General features: G+C 45.1%; 1 protein-coding gene across 1 annotated transcript in view; it reads right to left on the bottom strand.

Annotated features, from left to right (window-relative positions):
- The window catches only part of ERGIC1 (endoplasmic reticulum-golgi intermediate compartment 1), a 61,009-nt gene extending 51,842 nt beyond the window's left edge, over nucleotides 1-9,167 (bottom strand). Inside the window, exon 1 of the mRNA XM_067304623.1 lies at nucleotides 9,057-9,167. Within this exon, the coding sequence (XP_067160724.1) occupies nucleotides 9,057-9,076 (20 nt within the window). The 5' untranslated portion in view covers nucleotides 9,077-9,167. The remainder of the gene's footprint in view (nucleotides 1-9,056) is intronic.
- Between the last annotated feature and the right edge of the window lie 9,034 nt (nucleotides 9,168-18,201).

Here is an 18,201-nt window from a genome sequence, read left to right as displayed (position 1 = left end):
TTCTGTGGCATTATGTCATCTGGTCTTCAGGTTTGTACGGGAAAGATTTTGTACAGAAAAACAGCAAAACCATTTACTTCTAGGACAAAAGACTATGAACGCCCATAACACTTAAAGAAAGAGAGCCACAAAAAGCTGAATAGTTTCTGCTCCTGACTAAACCCATTTCTTTCCAAGGAGCTAATTCTCTTTGTTTTCTCCCTTGCGCCAGCCTTCCTCACTCCGTTACACCGTCCTGCATAATACCTTCTTGTCAACCATGTTCTAAATTTTATTCTCTTACTCTTTCAGTGTGCAAGGAGCTTGTTCTCTAACAGCCGGGAATATATAGCAATTGCTATTTCTGAAATGTGCCAAAAGTGCAAACTATTTCGGATGCCACTGCAAAATGGAAGACAGGAAGCCACGCAACACATTTTTTTCATATTAAAGTGTTAGGCACAAACATATTTCAAAGGTAATTAGGAAGAGGAAAGTATTTACAATCCCATATACTCAATGGTGGATTCTTGCCAACAAGCATTTTATTTCCTTTTAGGCAGTGAGGCAGGTGTCAAAATGAAGGATGGAAGAGAAATTCATTTTTAATAAAGTGAGCAAACTATATTCCGCTTCATCAAAACAGGAGAAAAGTGTCATGAAGAAAAAATGTTCAAGTAAGGGGACTGGTATTTAAAGAGACCCAGCCCTTTGCTGGACTGAAAGTGAGAGGTTGTACTTCTGAGCAGTAGTGCCATATTTTGGAGATCAGGAGAGGATAGAGAAAGAGAGGAGGGGGAACAGAATTAAACATATGCAGCTGCACCCCAAAGTAATTAAACCACTCAGATGCTTGAATGTTTTAAGTAAATCACAACCCTTCTTGTCTTGGATCCCCTCATCCTCCTTAAGCTCTGGGATTCTTGCTCCTTGCAGCTTCCCAGCACATCCCACCATAGCATTTCCCCCCCCCCCCCCCCACACACACACTTCTTCCACCCCCTGTCCCTCACCCAGTCCCTCCTGTGGGAGCCCTTCAGTCCTGAATTTCTCTCCCTTTTCCAATTCTAGACCTACTAGCTCGGAGCTTCTCTACCTCCTGCCATGCTCCTCCAGCTCCATCTTGCTGCACAAGACTCCTGCCAACTCCAAATATTGTCAGTGCTGCTGGCCTCAGTAGCCAGGGCCCCTGAACACATCCCTCTTGTCCTCAGCCCTCTCCGCAGAAGCAAAGTCCTGATCTCTAGCAGACAGTTAACAAAACTCAAACTTGGACTGTAATTCCCAAGAAATCACCTACACAGAATTCAAAGCAAAACCAGGACACATCTGTGAGGAAAAAAGGGATGCAAGATAGCCTTAGGCAAGATTTTCCACATAGTTTTTCCCATAGCTTCTAGGAACCTCAAAACATTAAAGCTCTGTTGCTGCCCTGTACTGCAGAATCCCTTGAAACATGTTGCTGTAGGATTAATTTAGCATCAGAACCACGTAACTTTTATTTGTGGAAGCTGCTTTCTGAAAGGCTTACGTCCCAGCTGCACTAGGACAGCACATAAATTAGGTATCTGTTCTAAGCACCTCTAGTTTTCCCAAAACAGCATGAACAAACATAACCTCTGGCAAAAAAAGGAGAGATGGAGGAGAAAAAAAAGGCAGTGAAGAAAACAGCTCCATCTTCATAAGGCTTCTCCCAAAAGCACACAGTCCCATCCATACTCCACTGCATGACAAAAATATTTCTCTAGACCAAATAGGTGGACTCCTAAAATTCTGCTAGGCCCAACACCTCATGCTGGACCAGGCCAAGAAAACCACAAGAGATGCAGACAAATATGCCGGAGAAAAACTGTTCAACCGCTGCTTTGCAAAGTGAAAGAGCAAAGTCAAAGTACACAAACCCCTTGACACAAACAAGGTAACTGAAGCTCAGAGAGGAGTTGCTACTTTCCTGAGGCCAAAAACAGTTAAGAATAGTAGAATCCTGACTTGAGAGATTAGACAACTGTGTTCACTGGTGTACACAGAAACAACATATGGAAGTCCTACCTCTTCTCCAGAGCAAAATGGAGCCATTTTTTACAGGACAACAGTCATTCTTAATACACAAGATTCAGGGGAAAAAGAAAAATGTGCTGTTTTCCAGAGCAACCAACAGGGACCCAAATATTGTACCATACCAGTATCTAGTCGAAGAATCTCAACAAACCTGCAGTGACCAGTTCATATTCTCCTGTTTATATTCCAGTCTAAAGGAAGAGAAGAGAATTGCTGTATGTGCTTCTACAGCTTAGTACTGTTTTTCAGTTGCACCGAATTGTATTACCTACAAGTGAATACAGCTCAAACCTGGCTTTCAAGTGAGGTGCCTGGTTTTGACTCAGTTTTCAAGAAACATCTACAATGATGCTACCTCCACTAGAAAAACGTGACCAATACAGACAGAGGAATGAGCAGCAGCTTGTGGTTGGCACCAAGTTGACCTATTCTTGTCAGTCAAGATATAACTTGTTATAATCCACCAGCCAGATCCAGATTTTAGTTCGCTGGGTCACATTCGATTTAGAGCAATGTGGAATCAGAGGGAGATTCTGAGACTTGATCTTTATTAGAAAACACAAAGTCATCGGTACATTACTGGTTGCGCTGGTGTTTCAGCGGGCTCTCCAACCTTGTTTTATCCACAGCACTGAGCAGCCTATGGAAACAGACAGCAATGAGGAAGGCAAGTGATCTGCCTTTGCATGCGAGTATCAAATAAACACCAAGCAATCACGACTGCTGAAACACCGTTAGTAGTTACGCATGCCTGTCCACATTAACAAGGCATTTTGAAGTGAGGTTCTTCCACGAAACCAAATTTGCCTTTCTGTCTTCTTTGGAAGAAGCTAGATAACAATTCATTTTGGAAACATCCTTAAAAAAAAATACACACAATTCAAATGCAGCCAATCACACTATAAGATCTGAAGCATAGACAGTGACAAGATTATTGTTAATAGTTTTTTGGCAGAACAAGCTTTCCATTTTGGGGGCATTTGGCTTAGCGTAGGAACACCTGGCACAAACTCTAGGGCTTGTGCTTGGATAGAAGACCAAAAGAAAAAAAAAAACACCCCAAAACCAACAGATGATTCCACCATCTTTTCTTATATTGCAAGTCTATTCTTTGCTCCCCAACTCCACCTTTTGAAGTACATACCTAAAAAATATACAGGCATATACACATACACACGTCAAAATACAAGCTCAAAAACTTCCACAGCTTCTCACTCCACACTCATGGTAGTGCTTCAACTCCTTGTTTACTGTGCGATTCAATTATTTTCACAGCAATGAACCATGATGCCATGAAGAAAGCATCAGCGCCATCAACGAGCAAGTAGGGCAAGACAGTTAAGCTCAAGAAGGAACAATACAAAACTTTCTTATAAAGCCAGACCTTAACACTGCTGTACTTACTCAGGAAAAGTTTTCTACTCCAACTATATTTTAAGAGAAATAATGTACTAAGGAGAATTAGGAAAAAATATTTACACGCATACACTCTACGTATAATCCTTTATTTGTGGCATAAACAGACTCTCTCTATACAACCCTGCACGACCATCTGACTGCTGTGACTACAGAATAATTTTTCAGGTGCCCTCAAAGGGCTATTGTTGAAGCAGAGTTAGTCATGGTACTGCCTGGCACCAAAATCAACGTTGGTAATTACATAAGATAGCAGCAATACCATGTGGAATGCTTGTTTACCAGGGACATTGCACAACGTGCAATGGAAGTGGATCATGCTTGCCAGACATGACTGCATTTTAATATGAAAATATGCTTGCACAGTTACCGTGCCCACTGACGTGGTCAGTTTTCGTTTCAATACCTAAGGGAGAAAGAACAGGCCCCTACAAAGTGTAGAGAGGCAACTATCTAACCAACACACAACAATGTTGCAGTCATTAATAATAAATGTTTAAGTTAGGTTACGAAGTGACAACTTCCAGCTAAGTCACATCCTGGATTTGAGACTTTTGAGCAAAATTGTTGTGCAAGTGGCAAAACTTATGGCCTGGAAGTCAGCATGACCAGACACAGTTCAGCAGAGGGCACATGCAAAGCTTTTTGCTGTGACGTCGCTACCCACAAACAACGAAGCCCAGCTCATCTAATCAGACAAAACCGTACAAGCTGGCCTTGGCTGTTTGCTCTTCTCTCTCGTCCTCCCGCGGCTTCGGCCAACACCGCTCACCGGCTGCCATCAACAGCATGTATGCTCTACACAAGAGGCCCCATGAGCTCACTTGTAAAGTAAGTTCAGTTAGTAATTTTGCCAAATGAACTACTGCGTATTAATGCAGCTCGTCAAACAAGGTGCTGAGAGAGAACAAACAGGCGGATGGAGACCAGCGTATCACAGTCCGATATGAAACGCAGAGCTGTTTGAGACTTCCCAGAGAGAGTCCAAATTAAAGTCCTGAACAAATACGTACGTTTCCACTGACATTTGATATTTATTAGGCAGTGCCAAAGCATCATTTAGTCACCATCTCTGCTTAACAATCAGCAAACGTTTACACACGAGCTGAACAGCTCCCGGAAGAGCAAAGCAAGATTTGAGGGGTTACAGAAAGATTTTAAGTCATGACCCTCACAAATTTGTCAAAAGGAAAACGATAGGTTTATTAAAGTGAGCTTTGCTCCCCCTCTTCTTAAGCCTGAAGACCAAAACAAAGCTATTTTCATTAGACCCACAAGTGAGCGAGAAATTGTTGTCTAAGAAGGTGCTTAGTTTGGAAAAGAATTTTCTCTTTAAGACTCCTAATTGCCTACCACCTACCAGTTTGACCTTACTAATCTGGTAAGGAATAGGAGAAGGAAAACCAGACCTCGCTACTGTTGCTGAAGCGGTCTGTATCTCCAGTGTCCCAACTATACCAGGTCGGACACCTCAAGCAGCAGTTTGCCTATTACCCATCACAACTCCTAGGTCTAAACTAAAAGCATTCACACACGTACTGCCTCTCCTAAAAACAGTAATGTCAAAAGTATGTCAGCTTCGGTTAAGACTGGACAAATTGATTTAGAAAAGACAAACAGGAACCAAAGCAAAGACCTGCCCGTCTCCCCAAACAACAAAAAAGTCGTTCAGATTTGAATCAGAATACCTATGTAAAAAGTATCATTTATTACAGATGTGCCAAGAACCAGCTGAATATGGAGCCCCATTGTACTGCGCACTATGGAGATGGAGTAAGAACTTCCGCTTTAAATCGGCATTTACATCTAAATCCCTTGCAAGCCTGGCTCCTTCCCCATGACCTCCAAAATCCTTGCATAACACAGTGGCAATAACAGTACTTCATTCAGGTTATCAAGCAGTAAGGAGGAAAAAAACCTGAAAAACAGCATGATGATTAAATAAATTCTGAACTGCTCAGTTAAATATAAAAATAAGGATTCATGGACATGAATCTATGCCAAAAAAGTGGTCAGGGCACAACTGAGAATTGCCCACAATTAGAACAAAAACTTGATTTCGGAGTGGTCTATTTTGGTTTTTCCTCAATCTAATCAGTTAACGCTACCAAAATAGTTCAGAAGTTTCAGTAACTGCTACAAAGCCATCAGTAACTCTTCAATGCAAATAGGCAGATGCCAAAAAAAGCCATCAGATTCAAGAGCAACAGAATTTGCAGCAAAGTTTCTCTCTACCGTGTCCATTTGCAGTGCACAGGCACTCTCCTAGTTTTGACTTCTGTAATTCTCAACAACACAGCAGTCTAAATTTCAGTGCTGCTGTTCACTACTGAAGTTAAGCCTCACTGGTAACTGGACCACACAAAGTACAAGAAACTTTCTGGCCACTCCATTCACGATGACCCAGACTTACAGTTTAATCTAATTAGGATTTCGACACCCACAGAAGCTGAAAGTATGCAGGTGACACTGAGTCTTAAAGGCCTGAGGGGGAAGTACCCTGCCAGCTCCAGCTGCGTGCCTCAAAATCCCCAAGCAGCGAGATGCAGCGCTGCTTTGCTGACACAAATTGTAACAAACCGAGGGGAGAGGCAAGAGGCAGAAACCTGCCTTGTGGCAGAAACTTGCCTAACTCCCTTGAGGCCAAATATGTTTTAAAAATAAGAAAGTATCAGGACATCTGGAAATACAAACCGATTTAGTAGTTCTGTAGAAGCGCAGGTGTCTCACGACATGCCTTGAGCAGATCTGTACCAAACATTCCCACTGGGAAACTAAAAACTTAATTGCTTACCAACATCACAACAGGATTGTAGAGATTAGTGTGTACAAAATGCTTGGGAAAATGAAAAGCACTAAAAGTACTAAGTATTATTCAAGCTAAAGATACTCAGGACAGAACAATTGTTTATTCACTTTAGATTACTTTACATGAAGGCATTCTTTTTTAAAAATTTAAATGCATTTAGTCTAGCAAAAGGAACCATTGATAAGCCAAGAAAACACAAGTTCTACAGAAAAAAGAAGTACAGTACAAATAGACAACTCCCAGTGAGACAACTTCCAAGAAACAGGCGAGTGGCATGTTCAGGCACTTTGGGTTCTTCAGTCTGGTCAAATTTGAACCCACAAGTCTAGGAGATAGGAAACAGATTTAGTCAAATGGCCAGAAATGCTTTGAGTTTTAGTTGGTGAAGAATACTGATTTTTTTGGTTCGCAGGTTACCTTCTTTACTTGTCATTTGTGCCTCTATTTTCTCCAGATGAGACTGTGGCCACTATTCTTCCTAGAGCTATTCTGTGTGGGAGCAGTGCACAAGAGTCCCAAACTTCTGGCTCGTCTACTCAAACACGCTATCCTCATCTCTGCAACCAGTGCTAGCTGTCAGTGTCTGGCCACTCTAAAAATATCAAAAATAAAAGCTCAAATGAGGGGAGAATACAGCAAAAAAAAGAATTTGCCTTCCCAAATGCCTGAGGGTAGCAGTTGAAGACAGCGGGAATTTTTGTGGATGCATTAGCAACGGAGACCTGTGAAGTCTGTGGCCTCCAGAATTCCAGAAGAATCCAATACCTTTCCACTTGGTACCTCTAAATTTTGGGCTCTAGGAGATATATAGGGCCAATTTAAGAAGTCTCTAACAATTTGACTCTCTAATGATACATAGGCATAGCACACGCATTAAAGTGTGTGCTAAAGCCAGGGAGCCAAACTGTCTGACAAAAAGAACATCGAGTTCAAATCTCTGAAAGAAAATCGTTGCATTTTACATGATGAAAAACATTACATCCTCATTCAAAAACATACTGAAGACGGTAACTTTATTTCTCCAAGAGTATTGTACTGTAGGTTGTACAATTGTCAGGAAGCAACTGTAATTTTTTAATACATGCATCATTCTTTACCTATGACAGTAAAATTTTCCAACCTCAACAGATTTCATTCCACTGACTGCACAATGAACAAAAACCACAATAGCTAAAATGCAGTCTCTAACCTTTGCAAAAATTTTGGTCCTGAACTCTGTCCATGCTGTTAAAACATGAAAACTGTTTATCGCATGTGACAATAGTTTCTATGTACCATGAAAATATGAAGTTCTTGGCTATACTAACTTCACACCTCTCAAATTTTATCTTTGCAGAAAAGCTGAACTTAATTAAGTTTACATTATTCGAGAGAGTGCTTTGAAGTATCTATTTCTAACCCTCCAATCTGATGACAAAGAACTTATTTGCAACTATGAATCTTTAAAAAGCAGATCTGAACCGATACTTCTATGTTTTTGTAACTCATTAATCCAAACTGTAACTCAGCTTTTACTTAATGTCTTTGTTCCATTCAAAAGTGAAGCACTAGCTCTCTTAAGATAATTATTCTTTGTAAGCCTGTGTTTCCACATTCAGAGACTGAGATTTGAGACCCAACAAAAATTACATTTTCAAAGCCATCTGAAATCCATTTTGTCTGCTGTTACAAAGTGACAGCTACAACCAGGCTCCCTTATTGTTCGTGTGTTCTACCAGTCTGAAAATAGATGGCAACAGGATTTGCAGCTGGCAAAACATCTCCAAAGCTGAGAAGATTTTTTTTTTCTACCAAATTTTATACAAAAGCAGAAACAGGGCTCTGGGCCTTGGATCCCACATGATCCAGCAGATGCTGTTCCCAGCTTCAGCAAGTTCTTTCATTCAGAAGCAACTGCCTCCATGTTCAATAGTGCCCCACGGATCACATACAAGATCCTGTTAGCCTGTATAAATGAGAGGCCTGGTTTAGAATTACAGTAAAAATAGACAACACAACTTTTATTTGGGAGAACTAAAAAAGGGCAATACTACAAGTTCCTCCAGTCATCGCAAAGGAGGGCAAATGTATGGTTCGCGATGGTCCTACACGAGAAGCATCAGCCAACAACGGTGTTGCTCAATTCCCAAAACCTTGCTCTGCATTTTTTTACTGTAATTCTAGCGCTCTGGTGAAACCCACATGCGAAGACTTAGCTGTACATTTTCCGTGTGGCACCTCTGAATTGGGAAAATCAAAAATCTTTGCATCAGGAATGGCATAAAAGCACTAAAAATTAACCTGCAGTTATAATTTCAGCTCCGTGCTCGTCAAGGGCGGGGGGACGAGGGGTTTTTTTCGGCTTTGCCGCGGAGGCCGCAATGGACTGCTGCGGCCGCCAGGACACGGGAACGCGGCGGCAGGGCAAAAACCTGACCACTCGCATCCGCTTAAAGCGCGAAGAGACGACGGCTGAGCGGTTGGCGCTGCCTTGGAGCCATCCTCGCGCCCAAGGCCCCGGCAGGCCGCTCCGCTCCCCTCCGCCCGCGCCCCCGGGGCGCCACGAGGCGGGGACGCGCCCCCCACGCCCGCGGGCGGCCTGGCCCGGCCTAGCCCGGCCCGGGCCCCGCCGCCCCGCGCAGCCCGCCCGCCTCCCGCCTCGCACCCGGCCTTATGTAACCGCAATTAGGCGGCGGGCGCAGCCCTCCCCGCCGCTCCCCGCGCTTCACCCGGCCCTCGCCGAGGGCCGCAGGCGGCGCCGAGCTCCGAGCCGAGCCGGGCCGGGCCGAGCCGAGCCGGGCCGGGCCGCACTCACCTCCTGAAGTCAAAGGGCATGTTGGTAGCGGCGGCCGCAGGCTGCGGGGCCCGGCCCAGCCCGGCCCGGCTCCCGCCTCGCTGCCGCCGGCTGCGGGCCCAGGAAGTGACGGCCGCGCCGCCGCGCAGCACCAGCCCATTGGGCGGCCGGCGCCGGCCGCCGCTTCCGCCGCCGGGTTAAGGGCAGCGGCGGTGAGCCGCGGCGCTGCGGGACGCGGCCTGCGCGGCGGCACCGCGGCGCTGCGGCCTGGCCCGAGGGCACCGCAGCGCCCCACGGCCCCGAGGGTGCCCTCAGCACCCCACAGCTATGGAGCCCCTCCTCAGCGCCCCACGGCCCCGAGGGTCCCCTCAGCACCCCACAGCTATGGAGCCCCTCCTCAGCGCCCCACAGCCCCGAGGGTGCCCTCAGCACCCCACAGCTATGGAGCCCCTCCTCAGCGCCCCACGGCCCCGAGGGTCCCCTCAGCACCCCACAGCTATGGAGCCCCTCCTCAGCGCCCCACAGCCCCGAGGGTGCCCTCAGCACCCCACAGCTGTGGAGCCCCTCCTCAGCGCCCCACAGCCCCGAGGGTGCCCTCAGCACCCCACAGCTATGGAGCCCCTCCTCAGCGCCCCACAGCCCCGAGGGTGCCCTCAGCACCCCACGGTCCCGAGGGTCCCCTCAGCACCCCACAGCTGTGGGGCCCCCCCTCAGCACCCCACGGCCCCGAGGGTCCCCTCAGCACCCCACGGCCACAAGGGCCCCCTCAGTGTCCCTCAGCTCTGAGGGTTCCCTCAGCACCCCAAAACTATGGGGCCCCCCCTCAGTGCCCCACAGCTGTAAGGACCCCCCTGCCCCTCAGCACCCTACAGCCCTGAGGGTCTCCTCAATGCCCCACAGATGTAAGGACTTCCCTCAGTGCCCCACAGGCCTGAGTGTCCCCTCATGCCCCACAGTCATAATGACCCCCCTCAGCACCCCATGGCCCTGAGGGTCCCTCAGTGTCCCTCAGCTCTGAGGGTCCCCTCAGCACCCCACGGCTATGGGGGCCCCCCTCAGCACCTCACAGCCCTGATGGTCCCCTCAGTGTCCTTCAGCTCTGAGAGTTCCCTCAGCATCCCATGGTCCCAAGTGTCTCCTCAGTGGCCCACAGCCTTCAGGGTCTCCTCAGTGTCCTTCAGCTCTGAGGGTCCCCTCAGCACCCAGTGATCCCAAGGGTCTTTTCAGTGCCCCTCAGCACCCCACAGCTATGGCCCCCCCTCAGTGCCCCACAGCCCTGAGGGTCTCCTCAGCACCCCACAGCCACAAGGACCCCCCTCAGCACCTCAATGCTCCAAGGGTCCCCTCAGCACCCCATAGCTTCAAAGACCCCCTCAGTGCCCCACAGCTATGAGAACCCGCCCCAGCACCTCAAGGCCCCAAGGGTTCCCTCAGTGTCCCAAAGCTCTGAGGACCTCCCTCAGCACCCTATGGATCCAAGGGTCCCCAAAGCTATAAGGACCTCCCTCAGCACCCTGCAGCCCTGAGGGTCCCCTGAGCAGCTGCAGCGCCCCACAGCCCTGAGGGTCTGAGGCCACCCTCGCAGAGCAAGGGGCTCAGCCTCTGCTCGCTGAGAGGGCGGCCTCAGGCCTCCCAGGACCCCAGGAGTTAATCCTGCCTGGCAAAGCAAGCTCTGCCCTGTGCTGCTTTCCAAATCCACGGCCCACGTTTGCAGGGCGCGTTTTGCAGCGTTAGGCTTTGCCTGCTTCTCGCTGCTCTGTTGAGCTGTCTGCAGCTACGGGCTGTGTCAGCTGTTTCAGTGGAAATGCCTAGGCGTGCAGGCTGAAGCGTGGCCGGTTGTGCGGATGTGGCGTTTCAGGTTTTGTCCGCCATCCCTTGCATTTGCGGCATCACAATAATAACTGCATACGTTTCTGTCTGCAACATAGTCTTTTCTCTGTCTGCAGACTGGGTGCCTAGATAAAGCCACACGGACAGACTGAGAAAAGTCTCATGGTTCAAAGTGCCCATAAATGAGGGAGGAGCACCCCTGCCATGCCACCCTCCCACACACACAGACACCCCCCCAAACACGCACACCTCTTTCTGGTAGAGGAGGAACTCCTTTGGTCTCAGTATGGCTCTTTCACTTTCTCTTGAAAATCTCTTTGCAGTTTTATTGGAGGCCAAAGAATTAAAATAAGAAAAAACTCCCTGTTCTGCAGGCAAGGCATTTCGCCAGTCGCTTGAGTTCCTTTGATGTGCTTGCTGTCTTGCCTCTTTGCTTGAAGTACTAATGCTTTCGTCTGACTTCATCCCTGCCGGGTTTAATGTAATGCACCTCGCTAATCCCATACTATTCCATACATCATCCTGCACTGCAGGTTGTTCCCTTAATAATGTCTCCAACCAGTTCCATCAGTCAGGGTCTTTTTTTCTGTAGACATACTGTGATCATGGCTGTATTAAGGAATGAAGTCATGTCACTCACATACAGTGCATGTTAAATTACAGTGCAGGAACAAAATACAACTATTTTTGTCTTTTTAGTCAAAAAGCAAGGCAGGAGAAAGAGGAATTACAGCATTCTAAATGTGCTGCTTTCCTAATTGATTCTACATTTTTCTTCTTCCTCTTCTTGCTGCTGTCATCATCTCCATCTTTAGAGATCCACATCTTTCCATTCTTTCTTCTTACCTGGAAGCCAGGCCATACTTGAAAAAAAAAATCAGATTAGAACAAGCAGAGAAAAAACTACTTAAGAGACAGAGCTGTTAAATGTCTTTCAAATAGTCTTTCAAATGAAGAGATAACAGTTCTTTGCTGGGAATATTTAAAACTGGAGGAATCCTGGGGATGAGATAACAGAGCACAATCCCTCAGACACCCCGAGGGAATAGAAAAAAAATTGCCTAATTGTTTTTTTTTTTTATCTCAGACATCTAAATTATCCAACTCTATTGTAAAAGCATATTCAGCAGATTGCCAGCTGATCAGCAACAAAATCCTGCTGCACTTTGCATTGTGCTCCAAAATATAACAACCCACTGAAATTAATGAGGCAATTCTCATCTCTCATGAGGTCAAACCAATTACGTAGGCATAGCTAGCGGGTGCTATCTATAGTGGAAAAAAAAATCAAAACAGCGCCTATCAAGTTATAGTTACACAACCAAGTGCTAGTCTAGGCTTCTGGCAAGAGCCCGATACCATTAGCTATTATTAACCATCTTATGCAAAGACATAAACTCTCTCAAGAGCCAAGAGAGTTACTAAAGTGGTTACAAAATCACTTAACTTGTACAGTAGACAAATCTTGAGGCGGCCTTGAGGAGTCATTCCTTTTGCAGGCTCGAGAATACAACACAGTAAGAGATCACATTGGGAGGATTTTATTTGCAATGAAAAGGTCAAACTCTGAAGAAACTAATGGACTCCGAGCAACGCCAGGACAGCTTTCCAATTTGATCCAATTCACTTACATCCTTGCCAAGGAAAGAAGAAGTTAATGCCCTGAGATAAGACCCTCGTCACAATGTTGTTTAATTACATAAGGCTTCTACTGTGCCTGAGATAAGAGCAGGAATTTGTCTTCAGTCCAGCTGGGTGCGGCTTAGATCATATTGTGTATTAGAGTGGGGATTAAAGGCAAGAGTTTACTCGAGGTGACTATCACTTCATTAGAACTGGAATAAGTTAACTAATGACAACTGATTTTGAATGTTTCTTTTTCATGTGAGTACCAAACTAACTTATTTTTGATAACAGTAATTCTAAAACTATCTGCTGTTTCTCTTGAAAGTGCATTAGTAACATTAATTGAGCCAAACTACTACTCTGAAATCAGTGAGTAAATATTACCAGAACTATTTTACTGATGAAGAAACTGAAGCAGAGAGGTGTACTGACTCACCTAAGACTACCAAATAAAGTCAACTTCTGTTCTAAAATCAGCAAACAAATCCCCTCTCTCCTAATTTTATGTTCATAATTCTCTTTGCAAAAAAGAGTGTTTTCCTCATTTGAGTTCACTTTCTTACATATAAATCAGATCATGGATGACTATATCTGGATTCCTAACTAATACAAAGTTGAAAAATAAAAGGATAGTCTTGCAGATAAGACAAAACTGCTACCTCCTTCCTATAAAAAAAGTGGCCCAAAAGTACTTTGTTCGGATCATCTTCCTTAATATTTACTCCATAAATCATGTTCCTTAATATTTACTCCATAAACTTGTTCTTACAGGTAAAATGTTGTCTGTCCGGGTTCCCTAGGTACTTCTAATTTCTAGATGATATGCTATTCTTTACTTTTGACTTCTTGTTCATACAATTTGCATTAACTCTTGATATTGTTGATTATCTCTATTTTGTTATATCAAAAGTTCCTTTCTTCCTAAAAAAGTATGACCTAGATCCTTACCAGTATGGTATAATTTTAAAATTCTGTAATGCTCATGCATGATTTCCTCTTTTGTTTTGTTTGCGATTCCTTACACATGGCTGAGTTTTTTTAGCCTCTGGCTTGGACTATGGCTCTTGACTTGGGAACGTATTGTAAGTGCTGTGACTAGGTCATGAGCAGCATTGTTTGCTAAAGGTAAAGCTGGGTACGTACAGTCATGGTTTAGGCAGTTAGGTTTCGTTCCTTACTGGGAATGTGCAGTCACCGTAAGGAGGGCGCAGGGCTTATTCACTTATGCCCCTTCTGTTACAGAGGTGTGTTTGCCTGCAGCTGAGCTGTAGCTTTTGGTTTGGGAGAGTGTGTGTCAAGGTTCGCACCTTGTCATCTTGCCGTTGTGCATTTATCACAGGATGTGCTTGTAGCACTCATGTCACGGTGGGTTTGGGTTTAAAGTGAGCGCGTTGCTATACAGGGTGTGTTTACTCAATTGTGTGTTGTATTCTGCAGGGTGTGTCACTGGCTGCATGGTGTAATAAACAGAACTGTCGTCCAGGAAAAGGAAAAAACATTGTAGAGAAGGAAGAGAAAATGGTATAAGGCATTAAAAAATATAAATAACATCATCTGAGGAAATCTTTCTGAAGGGACAGGATGCCCATGTAGGTGAAGAATTTGAATACTAGGGCTGGGCTAAGTATAATCAGTAACAAAAGTTCAGCCCTTCCTCTTAGGATTTTGATAAGCTATGTGTTGACAGTACTTTCCAAACACCAGAGAACAAAAAGGCAAGCTTTAAGCCATGATGAAGAGTAGTCTGTGTTCATCCTTATCATATAGTTGTCAATCTATTGCAAGACTGGACTTTAAATGGACATCAGAATAAATTAGGATCTACACAGCTAAGGACTTGAAGAGGGTCATCTTCATTGAATATCTGAGCTTTTCCCTTAAGGAAGCTATAATAACAACCTCTCTTCTTCCTGTTTAACGTGTAGAAACAATAGCCTGATTATCTGATAGACCACAGGGTTGGCTACAGCTGCCATGTGTATTTTTGTGTATGGAGGAGGGGGTCTGTGCGGCCCTGTGGCCTCTTCCTTGCCCTGTGGCAGTGGGCAAGCACTGCATTGGGCAGTGCTAATGGGAATCTGCAGCTCTTAAAGTCCCTAGGAAATTTACCCTGTTTTCAATATGGTTTCTTTTTCTTTGCTTGTTTGCTTTGATTTTTGATGTGTCAGGAATTTACTATGAGAAAGTCATAGTGAGCGGAACATTTTTCTGTTTGGTTCCTTTTCCACTGTGGAAATGAACTCCATGAACAAGTTTCAGCTGCTGTCACAGGCTTACCTCATGCTTTCGTAGCCATCCCTGTATTGATCAGTGTTTACTGTAGTTCAGGAAGCTGCAAATGCGTGAGAGGTCATGGCCAAAGGGAGATTCAAGTTAACAGTTAACTAGAGCTAAGTCCTTTAATAGAGGACTTTGAGCCTGAGAGAGAGGGCCAAATCTTGAAGAGATTTGGTATTAGCAACAAAAAAAGAGTTTGGGATTAGCGCCTGGTTCACAGAGGGGGAATGCACTGTACTGAGTTAGATGCTTAAATTCCGTGTACTTTGGAAAAGAAGAGTTAGGAAACTAAGGACTTGGAGCGTCTGTGGCTAACACACTGAGTGCTGAGACGCCTACATCAGCCAGTAGGAAATGCTACGAAGAAAGGGGCATCTCTATCTCATTGTGAAGCTCTGATTCAGGACCCAAAAGCATTTGCTCATGGGTTTAAGTCACACGTTTGGCACGAACACCTGAATCACTCTTCTTAGTGAAACTATACCCAAATGAGCTGCGACCTCTGTTTTACGTAATCGCCAAGTGCTTAAGAGCACTGCCCTGGAAGTGGATTTTGGACCTTTGAACTTAAGGGGACTGGGAGTGCTGTGAGAGGCTCTAGGGCATTCAGAGAAGGAAGGGAAATGCTCTATGCCCAGCTTCTTAAAGCTGAGCCACTGTGAAGCCAGGAATGAACAGTTCCTGGTGCCAGAACAGAATGCCCTGTTAGGGGTTTTAACTGGGCAACAGGGGGATTTTGGGGCTGGGATACTAGGGGTTCCGTGACTGACTAATGTTAAATGAGTAAGCACTCTGGAGGTCCCCCACTGCCTCATACTCTGAGCCCAATTCAGTCACAGCATGCCTAGGAAATTGAGTCCTTAAGACCTTACCAACAAAAAAACACACCTGCTTTCTGGATAGGTCTAAGCAAGAAGTAGCTGCCTGAATTCAGCCTGGTCAGAGCAGCGGGACTTCTGAGCACAAAGAGGCACTAGACCTTTTGGCGCCTGAAGAAGCTGTCGTCAGAAACCGTAGGCACTTACAGCATCTGACATAGCCAGGACGGGGGAGGCAGAGCTTTCCCAGGTTGCTGTTGTGAGCACAGGCGCCAGCAGTCTGCATAAGTTGCACTTCAGTGCCTGAGTGCTATTTTGGATTTCTCCCAGAGATCTTGCACCGGCATGCTCTCAGTGGGGAGTCGGTGTGGAAAGCTAGACAGGGACTAGTGATGCTAAGTGCCTGGCTTGCTGCATTAAGAATGACCTTCTCAGAATGGGCAGCTTCTTCCTAGATATGAGTTGTGGAAGCCAGCCTGGGCCTCTTGAGCGCATCGTCAGCCTGTGCTCAGGTCTATGTCTAGCAGGAGGGAATGGCAGCAATACATGGCAACTGGCATTTTTCAACAGAATGAGTGTCTGAGTATTCAATAGCACTGGGTCATCACAAAGACCTACAGGCAGCAAACAAGTTAAACAACCCAAACCTTTAACAAGGAGGAAAATTTTTCAAAGAAGACACTAGAAGCTTTGCTGGAAGACTTGCCAAATCCTACTTCAGCAATTTGTGCATATCCAGTCAAGTTATTGCAGCTTAGCAAGTTCTTGCCCATCATTTGAGCCATTGGAACTGGCCATGTGCGTGAGATGTTGAATAGCACCTCACTTTTGGCATGCTAGTCCAAGCTGCCTTATCAGCTTTCTCAGTGGTTTCCTTTAGATATTGTGTAGTGTTCAGGGAGCTCAGTAAGCCCAGTGGAACTTTTCAGGCAAGGGATAGAGACTTTTTCCACCTTTTTCATAGGAAGGACATGGATTTGTAATTGCTTCTTCTGTGAGTTCCTAGCATGCGGCCTCTTCTGTGACTGACACTTGAGTTTTCATCACTCTTGCCAGTCCTATGATGCTCAGTGGATTGAGGTTTTCTCAGTGCTAACGCATGTGTTACGGAAGTCAGGGAGTGGCTAGAGAAAATCTTTTTAAAAGAGGATTTTTTTAACCCTCTAATGAATAAAGAGAGAAGGGATTGGCTCTGGTCTTCTGTTGATTTCATCTGGAGTCTATGGACTCAGCACTCCTGAAATGTCATTGTTAGGGTTTGGTTCGTCAGGATCTGGCTTCTGGGGTTAGTTTTGGATGCCCAACTTCAGGTGACCTGGGATCCAATTTAGCATCTACCCTTGTTGCTGATTTCAGCTGAAGCTGCCATTTAGCCAAACAGATACTCCAAATGGGTAATTATCTTTTTTAAGGGTTGGCATCTCTCTTAATATATGTTTTAGCATATATTAAGAGAAATGGAGAGAGAGAGAGGGTGCTGTAAATACAGAGACAACACAAAAAAAAGTGACAAATTATGTAACAGCAAAGAGAGAAACTGCTTAAGTTGTGGATACCTAGGAGAGGGGGATTGGGAAGAAATGAGAGCAGATACATAGGCAGACTTCTCCAGGGGCTTAGAGGTGAGGATGAGAAGTTTCAGCTTGTGACAGAAGGAAAGAGGAGATGTATCAGGGGAGCTGAGGAGCTGACTCATTAGAAATGAAATTCAAATGCAGACAGCAAAGGTTTTTTTCAAATGACAGTGAGTATAATCAGAAATTATCAAACCAGGTTGAACGAGCATCATATACATACAGAAAACTCTCCCTGGCTATGGAAGAAGCCAGGCCTTGCAGTCTCCACACTTTACCCTAGACAAAGAAACCCCTTTCAGCCTGCCCCCTACGAAGTCACTTCATGGTTCTTGCTCAAGTGTTTTGCAGAAGAAGAGCACTGCCCTTCTCGCACAGCGATGATAAGCCTGCAGTGGAGCTTGCTGAGTTTTATTTTAATTGGACTTTTAAACTTTTTTCCTGGCACTTTATAGTTTATGAACGGAAGGGATCAGTCTGACTCAGAGACTGGGCTATTTCCAAGCATTAATCTTAGCTGCCATATGTTAATGTAGTTTGGCTGTGCTGCATCCTATGGTGCAGGGAAAGATGTCTGTATCCTTGCATCTCTGGTGTCAGAGTCTGCTAAAGGGAATATGTCTGATACATTGGCAAATTCTGATCATCTGATGTTCAATCTACAAACATTTGACCAGATTCTGTGAGAAAAACATGGTTTATAAAAAAATCCTTATTCTGTTCTACTAAAATACTGCTGAAGTTCACATTTTATCATTCTACAATATTGGCTTCCAAATGGTAGTATCTGGGGCAACTCTTTGACCTGTGCTGACTCCGAAATCTGTATACAGGTTTTGGTTATCACAGTATTGAGTCAAAGGTATTGAACCTTGGTATATTAGGCTGGGTTCTGTGATACAACAGTTTGCCCCTTCCCTTTCAGTTGTCTTGGAAGCGTGGGTACAACAAAGACATAAACAAAGATGATTATTCTGTTCACCAAAGCTTTTCCTAACACACTAAAACATGAGTCTCTCATCATTTGTGTTTCACTTCTAT

Source organism: Apteryx mantelli, chromosome 14 (genome assembly GCF_036417845.1).
Source record: "Apteryx mantelli isolate bAptMan1 chromosome 14, bAptMan1.hap1, whole genome shotgun sequence".
Classification (NCBI taxonomy): Eukaryota; Metazoa; Chordata; class Aves; order Apterygiformes; family Apterygidae; genus Apteryx; species Apteryx mantelli.
Note: the sequence above shows the minus strand (reverse complement) of the source record. Positions and strands in the feature narration are given on the sequence as shown.